Source organism: Phyllostomus discolor, chromosome 7 (genome assembly GCF_004126475.2).
Source record: "Phyllostomus discolor isolate MPI-MPIP mPhyDis1 chromosome 7, mPhyDis1.pri.v3, whole genome shotgun sequence".
In the NCBI taxonomy this organism is placed as follows: domain Eukaryota; kingdom Metazoa; phylum Chordata; class Mammalia; order Chiroptera; family Phyllostomidae; genus Phyllostomus; species Phyllostomus discolor.
This window is the reverse complement of record NC_040909.2, coordinates 57196043-57215957: the sequence shown is the minus strand read 5'-3', so window position 1 is coordinate 57215957 and position 19915 is coordinate 57196043. Positions and strand designations below refer to the sequence as shown.

General features: G+C 37.9%; 1 protein-coding gene across 2 annotated transcripts; it reads left to right on the top strand.

The window, feature by feature from the left end:
• Positions 1-2552: 2552 nt before the first annotated feature.
• PSMD6 (proteasome 26S subunit, non-ATPase 6) lies at positions 2553-18583 on the top strand. 2 transcript variants are annotated; one of them, XM_028518387.2, is made up of 8 exons: positions 2553-2775; positions 3514-3719; positions 6251-6396; positions 6651-6870; positions 6980-7088; positions 13070-13238; positions 18152-18229; positions 18362-18583. In XM_028518387.2, exons 1-8 carry the CDS (start codon positions 2631-2633, stop codon positions 18456-18458), a joined length of 1170 nt encoding a protein of 389 aa, XP_028374188.1. In that variant the 5' UTR covers positions 2553-2630; the 3' UTR covers positions 18459-18583. The 2 variants fall into 2 exon arrangements, with proteins under 2 accessions (XP_028374188.1, XP_028374190.1); XM_028518389.1 differs by lacking the exon at positions 2553-2775 and adding an exon at positions 2848-3050 and having other exon boundaries at positions 18362-18580.
• Positions 18584-19915: the final 1332 nt, after the last annotated feature.

Below are 19915 nucleotides of genomic sequence, written 5' to 3'. Positions count from 1 at the left end.
TACTGAGTTTGTGGTCTTATATCCAATTGGCACAGATCTGAATCCCTGATATGATCATTTTGCTTTGTCTTTCATTCTTTGCTGGTGGATTTGAGTTTACATTCCCCCTTTTTGAATTGAAATAGTTCATGTCTTAGCTCTCAGTTTTATAACGTTGGGTAGTATTTATATTGGATTTTGTTTCAAGCTGGGGTTCATGTGAAATATGAACCTCAGAAATAACAGAATCAACTTACAGAAATAAATATTTTCACATAATTACCTGAGAAATTTATCCTGGCATAAAAATGTGAAAACTAATGTGTGAAAGAGAATATGGGGCTCTTTGCCTCATATTGACAATGAAAAGCATCCCAGGTATAAAAGTAAAAATCTCTTTGGCATTCACTGTGATCAATCCATTACATTCATCCAAGAATGCTCATGGCCATGGAGATTTACCTTTCTGTCTGTGAGTTAAAGTAACTCCTCGAGTGGACAACCTCCACCAGTGATGCAGCTTTCTGGAAGTCTCCACAGTTAATGCATTGGAGAAAATATGCCCACGATGAATCCATAAAGAAGTGCTATTATTTTAGGAGGCAAAAAGTTATATAGATTAGAAACTTTCACAATTAAAAATTCAAAAGCAGACCCTTAAAACAAAAAGGTAGAGAAATAACTAGGGGAAATCTGCAACACTTGGTCAGTATTTAATATCCTTAAGATATGAAAAGTGTTTACAAATTGATAAGAAAAATTTCATAGAGGAATTGAGAAAGCAAACAGGCATTTTATAAACAAGGAATATATATGTATATAGTTAGTATGTATGTGAAAAGAAATTCAACCACATAATAAAAGAATAAAGGAAAAGTGACATTGCTATTGTTGCCAAAACTTAAAATGGTTACTAACAGTATATTGGTAAGAGGATGACAGGACTTCTGTTTAATTTTGATGGAAATGTAAACTGCTGTATTATTTTTGAAAAATAATATATATATATAATACTTACATAATATGTCAAAATGTTAAACATTCAGAGCCTCTTACTAAGTAATTACACTTCTAGACATTTGGGTTAAGAAATAATTATACAAGTGTGAAAATACATGCACATAGCTGATCAACACTGTGGTATTTCTAAGAGTAAAAAAAAGAAAATGATACAAGTTGATATCAATCAAGGATTGATGGGGGCAAAGTTAGTACCTAAAAAAAATGGAGTCCTACGTGGTCATTACAAATAATGACATCAATCCACATTTATTCACATGGAAAGATATCTCTAATATATGGTGGAGCCAACAAAACAGTTTATACAGTACAAGTGTAGTGTGATCCTATTGAAATATCTAGGTGAGTCTCAGTGAAGCTACACATCTCTAGAATGTGAGTTTCATGAGGCAGCATCTCAGTGTTCTTCACGTCTGTGCCTAGTGCCTAGAGCAGTGCCTGGTACTTTGCAACCATGCAATATGTTTAAATAAATAAATAAATAAAAAGTTTAGAAAGGTTTTCATCAGTAGTCTAATGGTATTTTTAGTTGGAGTGCTAGAAATTTTTTCTGTGTTCTTTATATTTTCTCTACAATATGAGTTGCCTTCAAAATGCTTATTTTAACCAAAACTGGTAAGGCATTAAAAACTTGTGGTAACATCTACTGCTTGTGAGAATGTGGTAGTTCCAAATGTGTTCACTGGCTTTGTAAACTGGTTCAAACTTCTGGGAAACCTTTTGATATTAAATATCAAAAAAATGCAGAACATTTCTTTCTTTTGTCTATTAATCCTCCTAAGGAAAATGTGCAAAATATAAAATGACCTATGCATCTAACCCTGGATAACCTAAAGGCGTATCTAAAGGAGAGAAGAGGAAAAGTAAATTATGGTAAACCCACTATATGGGCACTTTCACAGAATCATTACCAATTCTGAAGCCTCCGTAGCAACACGAATAAAGAGAGGCTGAAAATGCAGGCATGCAGGGATTTAAACTATGATTAAACAACATGATGTTGTTGTATTAAGACTGGAATTCTGGGTGCCGTTTTCCTAGAACGGCAGAAAAAACATGGGTTTAGAGATACAGACAAGAGATTTTTATTCAGGAATTGCTGCATAAGTTTGGTTGATCAGATTCCCTAACCATTTTGTGCCTCAGTTTTCTTATCTACAAAAGTGGGCTGATAGTACTACCTCCTAGTATTGAGAGGGTTAAAATGAAATGATAGACATAAAAGAAAATGGCCAGAGTAAGGAAGGACTCAGCAAATTGTAGTAGTTATTTTTAATTTCATTGTTATATTTTCAAAACTTTCAAGAGATTGTCAGCTTCTATCAATTGCAAACGGAATGAAAATAAAAGAGCTAAAAAGGTGTGGAGGAAGAGGTTCACAAGACCGAACTTTGGAGTTGGGCACTCGCGGGGTGGAGAAAGGGTCAGCCAAACGCGTCCTGACGCCGGCTCCCGGCCGAATGAGACGTCGCGGGATATCTCCAGCAGGGGTCGCTAGCTGGTGGAGGTAGAGCCGGGACCGGAAGCCGGGCTGGCGGCTGGAGGGCGCACTCGCCGACTTCTCCTGCTTCCGCCGCCCCCTCGCGTCGTCGTTAAGTTGCTTTCCTCGAATCCTTCTCTCCGCCGTCGATATGCCGCTGGAAAACCTGGAGGAAGAGGGGCTACCCAAGAACCCCGACTTGCGCATCGCGCAGCTGCGCTTCCTGCTCAGCCTGCCGCAGCACCGCGGGGACGCGGCCGTGCGCGATGAGCTGATGGAGGCCGTCCGCTATAACAGTGAGGCCCGCGCTAGCCGAGTCAGCGGCCTAGGCCTGGGTTGGCCCCGAGCTCCGGAGCCTTCGTGGTTCTTTTTCCGGCGGGACTCCGGATCCCGGGATGACCCCTTTCCTCACGGGCCCCCCGAGTCCAGGCCTGCTTTTTCAGACCTTAAAGATCTTAACTTTTGTTGGTGTGCCTTCGGGGATCTCCGGCCTTGCTCTCAGTGGCCTGTGCTCCCTTCCCCTCTGAGAGCAGCTTGCAGGGAAGTCCTGCGGTATTGAGCCCGGTGCTAGGTACAGAACAGTGGCTCATGACTTCCTGTCATTGGCGAGTGGTCCTCGGCTAGGTGTAGTCCAGCGGGAGAGTTGGGCTTTCCGTGTAAAGGGGAAATTTGGGGTCGGTTCCTACAGCCCTTCGTAGTAAGTGGCACTGACCTGTACATACGTGTCTCAGTCTGTGTAACAACAATCTTATCCTTTCCCTTGTGTGAAGACTGTCTTGGAACACTAACGGTCAAGAGCTAATCGAGAATTGCCCTCTACCCAGCCCTGGCAGAGGTTGGCGGTGCCAGGATTGGCCCTGATGCTGCAAACCTGCCAGCAGCAAGCTTTTGCGTTTTGCCCAGCCCTTTACCAAGCGCTACCTCATTCCTTTCTTGTCGTGGGTGGGATACGGGTGGAAGAAGTGAGTGGACACTGACTAAAGGGTAAGAGGGCTGTCCCACTTGTAAATCATGTCTCTTTTTTTGGCTCTCAGACATGGCTCCTTATTATGAAGCCTTGTGCAAATCCCTTGACTGGCAGGTGGACATGGACCTGCTTAATAAGATGAAGAAGGCAAATGAAGAAGAGTTAAAACGTTTGGACGAGGAGCTGGAAGATGCAGAGAAGAATCTCGGAGAGAGCGAAATCCGCGATGCAATGATGGCAAAGGCTGAGTACCTGTGCCGGATAGGTGACAAAGTGAGTAGAGATGGTTTCCCCTCTTTTTATAGTCTAGAATGGGCACTATTGTAGGTTAATAATGTCTTATTTTAAAAATCAGGTTACCGCTTAAGAAGTTACGAAGGTAACATGCTTCCCTGAACTAGCGAATCTGTACAAAAGTAAATAAAGAAAATGTAGTCTTCTTGCTACACCCTATCACCTGCCCCACACACAGCAAGCAGCCAGCTGTGTGTTCTTCCTCTTTTCTCTTAACACCAATAAAAACTTAAGTGAACAAGCAGAGATTTGTTTTTTTACTGCTTTTACAAAATTGGAATTTTTCTCAATAGTTCACTTTTCTCATGTATCTTGGTTAGGAGGCATTGGTTCTGGTGGTTTTTTAAAATTATTTACACAAGTAGTAGTCTTTTCATAAGAAACTAAAATATTGTTGCTAATGTTAAAGCTCTATTAGATCTTTCTGTATTGCATACCTCCTCAAAGGTAACCTTTTAGTTCTTTTATTGTACATTTACAGGCATGTATATACCTGTAGAGATTCGCTAGTGTTGTGTTTGAATTTTTTTAAAATAAATGGTGTATTTTGTCCTGTTTACTTTTTCATTCAGTATTTTTTCTGAGTGATCTTTCCATATTCATATACATAAATCTTGCTCATTCTGGTTAACTGCTAGCTAATAGTCCATTGCAGGGTTATGCCATAATTTACTTAGCTATTCAGCTATTTATTGATAGACACATACAGTATGTTGTTTTCAGCTGTTTTTGCTATTACAAGCTGCAGCTGTGAAAACATGCTTGTATATGCTTCCTTGTATATATATATATACACACACACATTATATATATGCTAATATTTCTCCAGGGTATATTCTGGGAAATGAAATTTCTGGGACAGGGAACAATTTGTATCTTATTATGTGTGGCCGGTTTTTGCACTTAGCAGCTTGCCTAATTTATACTCCACTATAAGTGCATGAGAAGGATATGCAACAGTGTTGAATCTTTAAATTTTTTTTAAATTTAGTAGTTGTGTAACAGTGGTTAAGAAGATGGGATTTGAGGGTCCGTAATTTTGAGCACTGTACCCTGAAGTATTTAGATGACAGATGACATGACATTAATATTAAAAAATAATATAGTGGGGCTCTCAGATTAGAGAGGTTCAATTTCTGGTTTCAGCAATTATGGTTTGCTGGGACCCTTAGTTTTTTCATCTATAAATAGGGATAATGATTGTTCCTACTGATGAGGATACAAAATAGAGGTAAAGATCTTAAGACTAGTATCTGGCACAAAATGCTTAAATGTTAATTAAATTTAAATTTAAAGTGAGTTTTCTTATGATAATTTAAGATTTGGTCATGGTAAAAATTTGGAAAATAAAAACATTTAGAAAAGAGCTAATGGTTTGTGTGGTTTTCTAGGTTGTGTGTAGATGGTTTGCTTTTAAAGAGAATACATTATTACATATGAGTGAGAAACTTACATACACTCTTGATTCAGGCCTTGAGGAATTTCAAGGAGAACATGTTTGGGGTTGTAAACTGGTGATGTTCTAATTTTGTATGCTTTTCAAGTGATGTTATCTAAAAAGAACAGCTTTTTTCTTCCTGTTGACTCTCTTCTTTCTTTTTTTTTTTTTAACAATTACTAAATAATGGGCTTAATGTATTTTTATTGTTGACTGTGTTACCACTGATTATAGTTATTATTCTTCATGGTGCTCAGTTTGTTTCAAATTTGTTCATGGAAGCTCCTTCGAGAAGGCTTCTTTGTCCTTTTAACATGATTTCATTAGTCATACAGCAAGATACTACAAGTTCACCTGTTATTTTGCTTTTCAAACCTGGAATCATCTATTTTTCCTAGGATCCCTGGTGAAGATAGTGTTAATAGAAGCCAAGATCTGAATGCTGGGAGTGCCCATTACTATCCTGCCAGTCCCTTTTATAAATTTATGAGGCATAACTAATAATTACGTAAAACAAAATTAAATACATGTTAGAAAGTACCAAGTATAAACACATGATTTTATCCATGTTTATATTTGAAAGCAATGGAAACACTTTATTCCACCATACTTTGAGATAAAATTGTACATTTAAATACTCAGTTGTATTCTAATAATAGTGACTAAGATAAAATTTCCATTACCCTTTAAGTGATATGAATAACTTATAGTAATTTTAACGTAGTATATTATAATTGTTAAAGAGAAAACTATTAAATATGTGGGAGTGGGAAAGAGAATATAGAAACAATTGTGGGTAAATTATGCTTTTGTTATATTTTCTTCTGGATAGAATATAAGTATATGCTTAGGCATATATCATGGGGTTTTTTTTTGTACTTCATGCAAGTGGAGAGAACAGCATAATGACCTCTGCAGTTATCACCCAGCTTCAACAAAGATCGATTCATGGCCAATTCATGTTTTCTCTCTACTACCAGTACCGTGCCCATGCCATCCCTTGTTAAGAAAATACCAGACAGCTAATAGCTATCTTTTCTCACCTTTTGCCCTTTTTTTTTTTTTTTAATAGGAGGGTGCTCTGACAGCCTTTCGCAAGACGTATGACAAAACTGTGGCACTGGGTCATCGACTAGACATTGTGTTCTATCTCCTTAGGATTGGCTTATTTTATATGGATAATGATCTCATCACACGAAACACAGAAAAGGCCAAAAGGTACTTTTTAGCAGTGGGGATATATTCCCTCTAAATTATGATGCTATAAATAAGATTAAGAAATTTGCCTATTCTTTTCCCACTACAGTTATTAAATTTGGTCAAATAATTGATATATTTAGTATAATACTTTCTTTAAATATCCTCTTGGTTCAAGTTGTTAAAAGTTATTTTCTCTTTGAAAATAACACAAACTTGTAAAAAGTAGCATTGTTTACTTCCAGATTATGATCTTACTGATTTTTATTTTATAGCTTAATAGAGGAAGGAGGAGACTGGGACAGGAGAAACCGCCTAAAAGTATATCAAGGTCTTTATTGTGTGGCTATTCGTGATTTCAAACAGGCAGCTGAACTCTTCCTTGATACTGTTTCAACCTTTACATCCTATGAGCTGATGGATTATAAAACCTTTGTGACTTACACTGTCTATGTCAGCATGATTGCCTTAGAAAGACCAGATCTCAGGGAAAAGGTAATGACTGAATCTTTAATATTCATATTTAAAGTTTATTTCATGCTTTTCTAACTTAAATGCACAAAAATCATTGAAGCATACCTTTGTCTTTCAAAAACATTCCTAGGTTATTAAAGGAGCAGAGATTCTGGAAGTGTTGCACAGTCTTCCAGCAGTTCGGCAATACCTGTTTTCACTTTATGAATGTCGTTACTCAGTTTTCTTCCAGTCATTAGGTAAGGATGGAGTTGCTTGTTTTGATGATCTGTCTTTGTCTTATTCCTGATCCCTTTGGCAGAGAACCTAAGATGGCCTTTCACATATATTAAAAAAATAGCTGTAGGTCTTTGAACAGTGTGGCTAATCTTTTGTCCTGTTTTGTTTAGAGAGGGGTCAGCAGACTATGACCTGTTTTTACACTGCTCAGGAGGTGAGATTAATGCTTACATTTTAAAGGATTATTCAAAGAAGAAGGAGAAAAGAATGTGTGGCAGAGACCTAATGGGTCTCAATGGCTAAAAGTTGTTAGTGTCTGGACTTTTGCTGAGGAAGTTTGCCAGACCCCCTAGTTTAGAGTCTTAAGGAGGTGTAGGGCAGAGTGAGCAAATGGTTCTATTTACTGAGTTTTATAGGGAAAGGTGTGAGGGAATTCTTAATCTCCTAATGGGATGATAATTAATTGAGCTTTGAATTCACCAATGGGTTATTCTTTGTGCAGTAGCTAAATCTTCGTGCTGATTTGCAGATCACTTTCAAGGGCTGTAGGTGGAGAAAATACTCTGTTGAAAATACTTGTGGTGTCCCTCCAGAGCTAGTTTACAGTGGTCCTATTTACATTAATGTACTTGTTTTTCCTCTTGTCCACACTCCTTCCTGCAGCCAGACCATTCAGTTTCCTACAATGAACACAAATTGCTAAGATCACAAAAGAATGAACTTGTATAGAGTCAACCCAGGAGTCCTTCCCAAATGTTCTTCTAAAACTTAAAGAACTTGGAATTGACATACAGGGGTGGGCAAAAGTAGGTATATAGTTAGGAGTATGTAAAACACAGAGTTTATTTTTGTACTATTATTAATTATTGTATTTTCCATATGAACAACTATAAACCTACTTTTGCCCTTCCCTGTATTTCATTCTTAGTGCTACAAATTTCAGAAAGTATTTGGTTAAATGGGGAGGTAGCATTCCCCAAAATTGGAGTGGGAAACACTCCAAGTGATGGTCATTCTCTTTTGCAGTGAGTTTTGGCCCAGTGTTTATGGAGTGCTTTCTCCATGCATAAATGTTAGGCAGCTTTATGAGAATTCATAGTTTTTATCTGATGTAATGTGGGAACAATGCTCTTCAGGCATGCTGAATTACTTGCTTGGCTTTATCTTCTTGTGCATACATGGATGCATTTCCCACAAGGTTTTATGGCAGAATTGCTCTTCTCCCTTTCTAATGCTCATAGTCATTAAACTCTGCTTAAATGCGGAGTTTTCTTTCATCAGAACAAGTAACTTCTCTGCATTACTAGAGCCCTTATTTTATGCCCCTTCCTCTCCTTTTTTTTGTTTGTTTTTGAGATATACAAGAGGGGACCCCTCCCCAAAACTAAAGTTATCTTCTGGATGGTGGGTCCCTTGTAGTACAGGCTTTCCCCACTAGGTGAATGTTCTAGGAACCCATCTGTGTCAGTGTACTAGCTGGCATAGTTGTGAGAGGCTACATTTGGCTTCAGTGAATTTTTTTTTTTGAAGACTCAACATATTTGCCCATTTCATGATGGGTGATTTATGAGTGCATCTGCCTACACCACCCTGAGTGTTCAGTTTTTGACCAAAAACAGCATGACCCCCAAGTCCCAACCTCCCTATTCACCCATCCTGCCCCAAGTGATCTTTCTTTTGTTTCCTGGGATGAAAAAAGTTCTCAAAGGGAAATATTTTACCAGTATGGAAGAGGTGAAACAGAAATGGCAGAAGCACTAAAAGGCATCAAAATTGACAAGTTCAAAAACTGTTGAGCAGTTGGAAAAAAGTCTTGATAGGTTTATTTTATCAAATGGAAAGTACTTTGTAAGTGATGGCAGTTTAACCATATAAGGATACACAATTTTTTTATAAATAAATTCCATGGTTTTGTTTTGGGTCCTCCCCTCATAAATTATATGCCATGAAATTCACCATTTTAAAGTAAAATACATTAGTTTTAGTATATGGACAAGGTTGTGCGATCATTGCTGCCAGCTATAGACCATCTTCATCAGCCCAAAAGGAAGTGACTTCCTATTCCTACCCTTAGTCCCTGGCAACCACTAACCTTTCTCCCTCTGGACATTGGCCTTTTGTGCCTGGCTTCTTCCACCAGCACAGTGCTCTCACAGGTCATCCATGTTGTAGCATGTGTCATCTGTCAGTGCTTCATTTAGTTTTATGGCTGAGCGATAGGTCATTGAATGGATGTACCATATTTTATTTTTCTCATCTTTAGTTGATGAACATTTGGGTTGTCTACAGTTTTGTCTACAGTTTTTGGCCTTTAGAAATATGCTGTAACGAATATTTGCATACAAGTTTTTATGTGAATATATTTTCATTTCTCCTGGCAGTACACCTGGTAGTGGAATTACTGTGTCATATGGTAACTCTTCGATTAACATTTTGAGAAACTGCCAGACTTTTCCAAAGCCACTATACCATTTTACATTCCCACCAGTGATGTGTGAGAATTCAGATTTCCCCACATCTAATCCTTATTATTGTATCTTTTTAATAATAGCCTTCTCAGTAGGTGTGAAGTGATACCTTGTGATTTTGATTTGCATTTCCCTGATGACTAATGATTTTGAGTGTTTTTTTCTGTATTCTTATTGGCTGTATGCCCCCTTTTTATTTTTAAAGATTTATTTGTTTATTTTTAGAGAGAGGAGATGGGAGGGAGAGGGAAACATCAATGTGTGGTTGCCTCTCACATGCCCCCTATCGGTGACCTGGCCTGCAACCCAGGCATGTGCCCTGATTGGGAATTGAACTGGCGATCCTTTGGCTCACAGGCCCACGGTCAGTCCACTGAGCCTATACAGCCGAAGCCAGTATGCCCCCATTTTAAAACCTAGCATATTGTTTTGTGATTTTTTTTTTTCTGAGAGTTTGTCTATTCTGCTAACAAGTTACTGGGAGCAGACTTGATGCTTTTTTTTAACATTTGTAGTGACTGTAGCACCAGCACAGCCTGGTATGTTATTGAGTGCTCCGTGTATGTCTGCTGCATTAATTAAATCAAAGAGGAAAATGGAGGTGCAGGGATGCTATCCAAGTGTAATGAAATTGATGGTTTTTAGAAACCTGAATTGTTAGGGTTTCTACCCTGCCCATTGCAGTTAACCTTTTATTTCAACACTTTGGATGAAAATTTTTATCTTTACCAATTTTTTACATTCCCAGACAGTATAGTTAAATTTCCTTTACGTGACATAGTCATCATTATTTGTATTATTTGTTCTTTTAGTGTACTGAGTGAGACCCTAGGGTTTGTATGGTTGGTTTTGTAAGACTGCTTCTCCAAACATTCATAGACATAGGCTTTAAAATATTTCACATAAAAAAGGTCTTTTTAATGTAATACCTGATTGTTTTTAAAAATTAAACTGAGAAAGTGAGAGGTCTTGTATCATTCTATCCCCAAATCCATACACACATTTATTCACACATAAAATTCTCTCCAAGATAGCCATTTTAAGATTTTGTTGTATATCCTTCGAGACCTTTTATTCACTTACGTGTGCTTTAAAAAAAGAAAAACAAAACACCAAAAAACCAAGGTTCTATGTACATGTGGAAAAATTTCAGGCAGTATCATTTAAAGAGGAAAAAGACCTTTCCAAACCCATGATTGCCATGGTCCTTTCTCTAGAGTCAACTGCCATCAGCAGGTTTCAAGTGTGTTCTTCAGGGCGATAGTGTCCAGGGAGACATACATGAAACACCTTTAAACATGGATATATTTTATGTGCTGTTTTCTAAGTAGCTTTTTTTCTCTTTGCAATATAATGTATGTATCTTTTCATGTCATTATTCAAATAGCTGGTGATTGAGTTTTAAGTGACTGTCATGCATCAGGCACCGTGTATGTGTGTAGTGGCAGATAGGACAGATGGCATGCCTTGGAGCTTCCATTTCTAGTGCTTCATTGTATTAGAAGCACCATACTCCATCCTCTACTGATAAAAAATTTATGTTTTCAGCTCTAGCTGGTATAGCTCAGTGGATTGAGTGCTGGTCTGCAAATTGAAAGGTCTCTGGTTTGATCCCCACTCAGGGCACATGCCTGGGAGGTGGACCAGGGCCCCAGTTGGGGGTGTACAAGAGGTAACCTGTCAATGTTACTCTCCCTCTCTTTCTCCCTCCCTTCCCATCTCTCTAAAAAAGAAAGAAAAAAGGAAATAACATCTTAAAAGTTGTTTTCAATTTTTCCCTGTTATAAGCAACCTTGTTTTTTTTTGAACACTCATTTACAGTGCATCTTTTCCAATTTTGCTTGTTATTTGCTTAGGAAAAAAATTTAAGAAAATTAATTTTGCAAAGGGTAAATACATTTCATCTTGATCACTGCTGCCCTACAGATATATTGTGCCATTTTACATTAACAGTTTCTACTTCTCTCACATTAACATCATTTGAGAAAATCTGTCCCCTTCCCCTCATACCCTTAGCCAGTTTGAGAGGAGAAAAGTAATTTTAGTGATATTTCATGCTTTTTTTTTTTTTGCCAGAGAATTTTTTCATTGAACTTTTTAGTCTTTTTTAGGGAAAGGGAGGGAGAAAGAGAGTGAGAAACATCAATGAGAGAGAAATATGAATCTGTTACCTCCTCTACACACCCTGACACACCTGCAACCCAGGTCCGTGCCCTAAGTGGGAATCAAACCAATGTCCTTTTGCTTTGCAGACCGACATCCAACCAACTGAGCCATACCAGTCAGGGCTTGGTCTTCTTTTAAATGGAACATAAAAGATGTAAGAAGATATTTTATGTAGAGATTATGGATGTGACCCATCCTGACCAGCAAACACTCTTTTTCCTCATCCTGTTCTGTAGGTTTTCTTTGCCATATTTTTATCAGTTTTATTGAGGTATAATTGATATATAACACTGTATAATTTAAGGTATGTAAGAATAATTTGATATTTATGATTCTTTTTATTTTTTAGCGAGAATGAGCATTATCTCATGTTTAGGGCCATTGATCTTCACGTTGCTAAATTGTGTTTCCTTGTCTGCATTGATGTTGAGCATTCTTTGCTTGCCACAACTTTATGGACTCATCCTTTGTTAGACCACTCAGTACTGACTGCCCTAGGCTTATTTAGTAATTGCTCTTTTCTCTGTCTTCATTCTGTCATCAAATATATCTGGAATGGTAATGATTCCTCAATTCCTGTCTCCACGGAGCACCAGACCCATGCCTAACTGTCTCCTTGATGTCTTCACTCAATGTTTACTATGTGAATCCACTTGGATACTGCCGAAGAACCCCATTGCACTCCCCACCTTCCCCCCAAAAACACTTCCAAAGACAAAGCCTGCTGCTTCTCCAGGGATTTCTATTTTGTTCAAGCCAGAAACAAAAGTATATGCTTGACTTCTTTCTCTCGATTTCCTCCCATGTCCCTGTAGCTGTTTCCCTGCTACATTCTGAATCTGTCCTTGGTATTCTTGAGCTTAGCCGGGCTCTTCCTGCGTTAGGACATTTGCATCATTTGTACTTCTCTGTGCCTCTTGATCTCTGCTTGGCCAGCTCTTCAGAAAGGCCTTTTCTCTCCACCCCAGTCCAGGGGAAGGCCTCCTCTCACACTCCATCATGTCACTGTTTTGTTCATGTCACAGAACTTGGTAGTTTCTGAGAGTAACTTATTTGTTTATCTCTCTGCTGTTTGAAAATGTAGTTTTTGTGGCAGTAGTGATCTTGTATTTTGGTTTACTGCCATATCCTTCCTATTTAGAGCAGTAGTATATAGTAGTTATTCAGTAAAATAATTTGTACTTGTGTGGATTGCTCATTAATATCCTCTGTACATTTTACTGTTCAGTTATTCTTTTTCTTATTGACTTATAATAGCTCTTTATGGATCAAGGCTATTAATTCTTATCCTGTTATAAATATGTCCTGCAGTTTCTCTCTTCATTTGAAAGAGAGTGTCTTATAATTTGTCATCTTATTCATTGCAGCTGTTGTGGAACAGGAAATGAAAAAGGACTGGCTTTTTGCTCCTCATTACCGGTACTATGTGAGAGAAATGAGAATTCATGCATACAGCCAGCTGCTAGAATCCTATAGGTCATTAACCCTCGGCTATATGGCAGAAGCCTTTGGTGTTGGTGTGGAATTCATTGATCAGTAAGTTTAAATAATTTACATCATACTATTTTTTTAAAGTTGCCTTTTAATGTGTGAATTTGTATGTTTTCTCCATTTTCATTGTTGCTTCCCTCAATAGTAAAAAAAAGCTTAAGAATTTTTCTTAAGGTTGTTATTATCAAAACAGCTATATCTCTCATCCCAGCCTTCATGATGTGCCCCTTCTGTTAAGAGTTGTAGAGAGGTTAAGTGATTTTGCAAAAGGTATTAGACCAGTTGTTATCAAAGGCATCTTCTGTTCCTTTGTTCTGAACTACACTGACACGACAGGAATGATGCTTAGATCCCTCTTATATGTCACAGGTTACGTTTCCTCTGATAATAATGCCTTCCAGTTTTTAGGTGCTGCCACAATTCTGGTCAAATTGGTTGTTAAATGTGCTTGTAACCTGTGAATGAATGATTATGAAATACTCACTAAGCCATTTTGGCATGGTTGGTGTTGTTTTAGATCCCTGTGGACTTTTGTTCTAGTTGTACTGGAGAAATGGCAAGTAAGCAACTAAATATAAAAGGGAATTTAGGATAGAAATGAGTCCACAGATATAATGAAGTGGAATAGAAAGACGTGTGTGACTGCAGCATAGTGGTGATAGGGGGAGGGGTGGCCATTGGAGGATTTTAAGCATGGGAGTAATGTGATTTCTTGCTATGTCTCACATAGACCAAGAGAATAGGGAGACCAGTTGAGCTGTTCAGTAGTTCATGGAGTTTTTCGGTGGCTTGGATGAGGGTAGTGGGAGTGGAGTTGAGAAGTATACATTCAGAATGTGCTGTCCATTTGGTATCAAGATCAGCGAGTCCCAGAGATCTGTTAAATGTTCATGATGTAGTTTTCTGTGGCCCACACTGAAAAAAGTGGTGTTTATGTAGTTATTTTAAGTGAAGCTGCATTTCATTTAAGTGAGACTATTTCTGTTTTTAGTGGTATTTTGCTAATATTTTATGAAAAATTCCAAATGTGCAGAAAATTCTGAATTACACAGTGAATTCCCATATATCCTTCATTCTATAATATTTTGTTATATTTGCTTTATCACATACATGTTCATCATCACATATCTGTTCATCTTATTTTTTAACTACTTCAAAGTAAGTTTCAGATGCCTATTCATTTTATCCCTAAACATTTTAGCATGTATATCAGTATTTGTGGGCTTTTTTTTTTTTTTGAGGTATATTTGCATTCAGTGAAATGCATAAATCTTAAGTGTAATCCATACTTCTGTGGAGCCATCACCAGAGATTACCTCATTCTCTTCCTTTAAAGAAAAAAGGCAGTGAGAGTAATTTTTCTGTGTTTTAAAAATTATCCTTACCAAAGTAGAAGACTGGTATCCCTAGGCTGGTTTTGCTGTTCCATTTCTGAATGAATTAGTCTCTGAGATTTGTCTGATAACCACTGCCCAAGAGAGTTGGTTACAAGGATAGGGAGTGGCCATCATGAATGGTTTTCATGAATCAGTGGGAGTGAGCAAGTGCATGGAAAAGAAGGGATGGCCTGTCTTCCTATTTTAACTGCCAGTAAAGAGCTGTATGGCCTTGGTCAGGTTCTGTCCCTTCCTCAGTTTCTTAAATGTGATATGGAGGTAATGAAGCCATCATTTTTGGGTGGCAAAATGAAGCTCAAAATCAGTGTAACATCTGAAGCAGGACAGTGCCAATTAGACACATTGCAGTGTTCTCTGTCATTACAGTGACATTTGAATTCAAGGCAGGTGGCACATTTCAAGGTAGGTAGTGTGTACAAAGTAGAGGGTATTTGAATTTAGTTTTTTCCTTTGTTTTCTCAGACCAGTTCTAGAGACAAAGTCTATACCACTTGGCTCTAATTGTTGTTTCCTAGAAAGGCCTTCTTTTCAATTTCTGTGGTACCTGCTTTAAGTCTGGGTTTTCATGGATTCTTTATTAACCCCTGAAATCTTTTTTGGAAAATGGGCTGATTTAGTAGGTTTGAATAGTAATTCGGCATCAGTGTTTCGCTTTTACTTCCTTAGACTCAGTAAAATACTGTTGGGAAAAGGAAGAGGCCCATCAGTTGAATAAACACTACTTCTGTTGATATGTTTAAGTTTAGAAATCATGTCCATGGGCAGTGTTCCACAATTTTGTTGGTAGGTCTTTTGTTTGAAATTGGGATGCATATTTATCCTGCAGGAGTTTATTCAGTAAATATTCAGGTCATCATTACTAGACATCTACATATGAGGCACCATGCTGAGGGTTTGGAGCAAAGCACAGGTTGGGGAATATGACTATCTTGGGATGTGTTTTGATTATCACCTAGGGAGATGAGAAAAAGGTAGTTTAGCTCTAAAGCAGAGAATGGGACTTCAGTGCCAACCCTTGAGTGTTAAGAGTTAAACTTTGTTGAATCAGAAAGGAAACTGCCCAGATTACTGTTAGCATGTAGTTCAGAATGAGCATTACTGGAAGTTGGTATTTGATGCCACTGCCTGAGAAATGGACACATCTACAGATAGCTTCTTGTGAGCATTTAGACTAAATGTCATTGCATATTTAGGATTTTTATAGGAAGTGATGGGGAAAAGGGCTTTCCAGATGGAAGAAATAGCACAAATAATTTACAGATGTGTTTGAGAAATGAGTGGCTTAGTTGTACTTGATGCAGTGTGTGGTGGGAAGTACAGGGAAGTCTACTGAAATAAGCCTGGAGGGATACCAGGTTATCTCTAAAGCAGGGTCTTCGATGGCACCTAAGGAGTTCTTCATTTACCCCTGCCTAAACTGATCTGGCTGGGGATAATGGGATGGAAAGAAGCAAAGGGCATTTTTCAGTCAGTTTGCTTGTAAGTCAGATCCAGTGTATTTTTCTGTATATTGCTCCCTGGTATCTTATTCCTAAATCAGAATATTGGGATTCTTCAGAGGTTTTCTTTCCTGTTTTGTAGAGTTGGGTAGGACTAAGAAAGCTGGTGTGATTAAACCTGATTCTGTAATTTTCTCTGTGTACTTCAGTCCCAGAACAAGAGTTGCAAATGGGTTTAGCAGCTGCATTCTAGAGGTACAACTGTTTACATGGAATATGAATTTAAGTGAGTTTAGAAGCAATTTTGATCTTTGTTAATTTTTAGATTTTACCTAAAGTCACTCAGTTATATAACTCAAAAACTAGCAGTTGAAAGAAGGAATGGACATTGTAGCAGTTGGATCAAATATACTTTGATTGAGAGTATAGAAATAAAGCAGGCTGTATAAACATGTTCCCATTCTTAATAGTTTAGGATAACTTCTAGCTTAAACTCTTCAATGGCATAACTTAGGGCATAGTGGGTGTTACACCAGGGACTGATCAGTAGCAACTACTTATGATACTGATTTCTTTCAAATCACAAAGCAAAGTAGCACACTGTACACCTTTTCATCTAGTTATAGTGCTTGCTGTTCAATAAGCATGAGGCATGGTGTTTGCCTCTGACCTTCCTCAGCAGTGCGTTAGACTTTGTTCTGCCCAATATGGTCACATTTTATTGTAGCTTTAATTGGCAATTTTAATGAGTCATTTGTCTGATTTGTAGTATTTTCCAATTTATATAGCAAAAACCTTTTATCCACATTATCTTTTAGTTTTTGACTTGATTTTGGTGGTATGTTCTTTCCTATGTAGAAATTCTCTTTTCATAATCCAGCTTATCCATTTTTCTTACATGGTTTCTTAGTCTCCCTTAACACCATTTAATGATTAAGCTAACCTTTCCCCATTGATTTGTAGTGACACTTTTGTTAGAAATTTGACTTAATATTTAGAGTCCCTTTTCTGTTGATGTTTATGTGCTTGGCTCAAGATATTTTAGTATCTGGAAGAGTAATATGTTATATAATTTTTATTTGAAATCTGATTTTTCTTGATTAGAAAGACTTATATGAATCTCTAAATTTAACATAATTTAAATAGATATCTATTTTAAAGGAGTCATTTTTCTATTTATTCTCTTTAGTAGCATAGAGTTCCCTTCATATAGCTTTTGAACATTACTAACCTTTTACTTTTTCTCCCATGTCATGTGGTGGCAGACTGTCTTTGGAGAGTGTCACCACTGATGCTGGTTTTTGAGGTATATGTGTAACCATAACCATGCTATTTAAATCACTGTCTTAATTTTGAGGTTTGGGTAACGACTGGATATACTCAAAAATACCTTTTTCACATTCACAATAGATTAACACATCATCTTTGCATCCCTGGTCCTAATTTATTGTAGCATATTATTATTTTTTCCCCTTCATGCCCTGAAGGGTTTTGAAAACCCTGAACGTTACCTGCTCCTTAATAGTTAAGTTGTAGGAAACTGGACAGTTTAGTAAGTACCCCCAAACTTCCAGTAAATCTTATTTATTTACTCATTCAGTCATTTATGTATTTCTAACTCACTGTTTATCTCTGAGTGCTTCACAGCTCTAAAGACTTGTTATGAATGCGATCTTTGACATCTGTGCTCCATCTGAGCATGAACTTCTAGGGTCATGTTTATTTTTTTTAAAGATTTTATTTATTTATTTTTAGAGAGGGAAGGGAGGAAGAAAGAGAGAGAAACATCAATGTGCGGTTGCTGGGGGCCGTGGCCTGCAACCCAGGCATGTGCCCTGACTGGGAATCGAACCTGCGATGCTTTGGTTCACAGCCCGTGCTCAATCCATTGAGCTATGCCAGCCAAGGGGTCATGTTTATTCTGATAGACAACTTAATCTTTGGGGATAATCCTATAACATCCAAGAAGATCTCAACTCCTGTATACTCAATAGCTAAGGAGTGAGGGAAACTACATGTTACCTTGAAAGACAACTGAATCATGTATTTAGTGTATTGTATACTTTTCTAAGGTTCTTCTATAAGGCTAAGACTAAAGGCTTTTTTTTCCCCTCTCAATTAGGGAACTGTCCAGATTTATTGCTGCTGGGAGACTACACTGCAAAATAGATAAAGTGAATGAAATAGTGGAAACCAACAGGTATGTTTAAGTTTGTGTATCATTTGTAATACTCCCAGAATAAGGGGCACTCTTAAGTGAAGTAGGTCAGTGATTGTTGTGGAGTAATGTGACTGGTAAACAATTCATTTTTTTTCTTCAATTTATTTATAGACCTGATAGCAAGAACTGGCAGTACCAAGAAACTATCAAGAAAGGAGATCTGCTGCTCAACAGAGTTCAAAAACTTTCCAGAGTAATTAATATGTAAGCCATGTAAGCAAAAGCCATGTAATTATCTCCAATTCCTTTGGAGATAATTTGGAATTTTTATAGCTTGCTTTACCATGTGCCCTGTTCAACTGTATAAAATAAATACTGTGTTGTTTGTGTCAATTTACTTTTTTTCCTTAAACATATCTACATTAAGCATGAGGTCCTGCAATGTTAAAACAATGTTACTTTTATGTCATTTAAACATCTCTGGTTTATGGTTATAATCAGAGGCTGTATGGTACCTGAGTTCAAATCTTGACTGCCTCATCAGTAAAACAGGGATAATTAATACAAGCCCATTATTTCTTACCTTTAAGCCTCCTGAATTTTAGAAAGAGGAGTACATGTCACATATTGTAGGCCAAAATTAAACAGCATCTCCCACTTAGTACACAAGACAGAAGCTTTCCCTCAAAAACAAGTAACTTAAAGAGGAGGCTACCAAAACCTTGGATTTCAGAATGAGCCAAGGCCAATCTCAGTAAACATAGGTATAAAAAAAACTACATAATTTTGACAAAGGGAATTTTCTCTCTCCAGCAAACAGAACCACAGTAATCGCAATGAGGAAAACAAAGCTGGATTTCCCAATTTTTCCTCTCCGGTTATAATTTAAACTCTGAGTCAGATGGGGATTAGTACTATGAGTGAAAAAAATATAAAACCTGACAAAGGAGACAGGGTGCAGTACAGTATGAAGGGCTGTGTTCTATGAGGTGGTATAGGAGGCCTCTCTGGTAAGGTGACATTTAAATAAAAAGGAGGGAGAGACCATGCAAATACAACGAGAAGAAAAAAAGTAGAGGCTTTAAGTAGAGTATGGCCTGATTTGATTTACTTTGTGTCACTGGCAGTGGTGGTGTGTGCTTAGAAGCAGCTGGTTTTGCTAAAAGATTAGAATGGGGAGACCCAAGATGGCAGAGGAGTAAGTAGAAGCTACAGTAACCGCTTCCCAAGACCAATCTGGAATTACAACTAAATTGTAAAGAAATCATCCAGAATAACCAACTGAACACTAGCTGGAAAGAAGCCTTATAACCACAGACAGAGGGAAGAAACTCGTCACAACATGACTGGTACGGTGTGTGGAGACACAGCAGGGCTGGCTGGGCTCCTATGGGCAGCAGCTGAAGTGCAGGAGGGAAATTCAGCGGCTGAGGGGTTCCCCCTGAGAAGTGTGGGGTCCAAACCCAAACAAGGCTCCCTAGCCTATAGCATTGGAGCCAGGAAAGGAACCTAAATAATTTCCACATGTGAAAAGTGGCAGGGTCTGCCAGGAAGAGAAGGCTGGAGTCACAGAGCCTTTTAAAGGACCAGTGCACATAATTTAGTTTGCAGGTATTTACCCTGGTGTTCCGAAAAGAGGGTGCACAGTGGACTAGAGACACTGGAGTAGAGTCTGGAGACAGAGACTTTGGGGAGAGCACTGAGAGCAGCCACCAGGATCCCTGT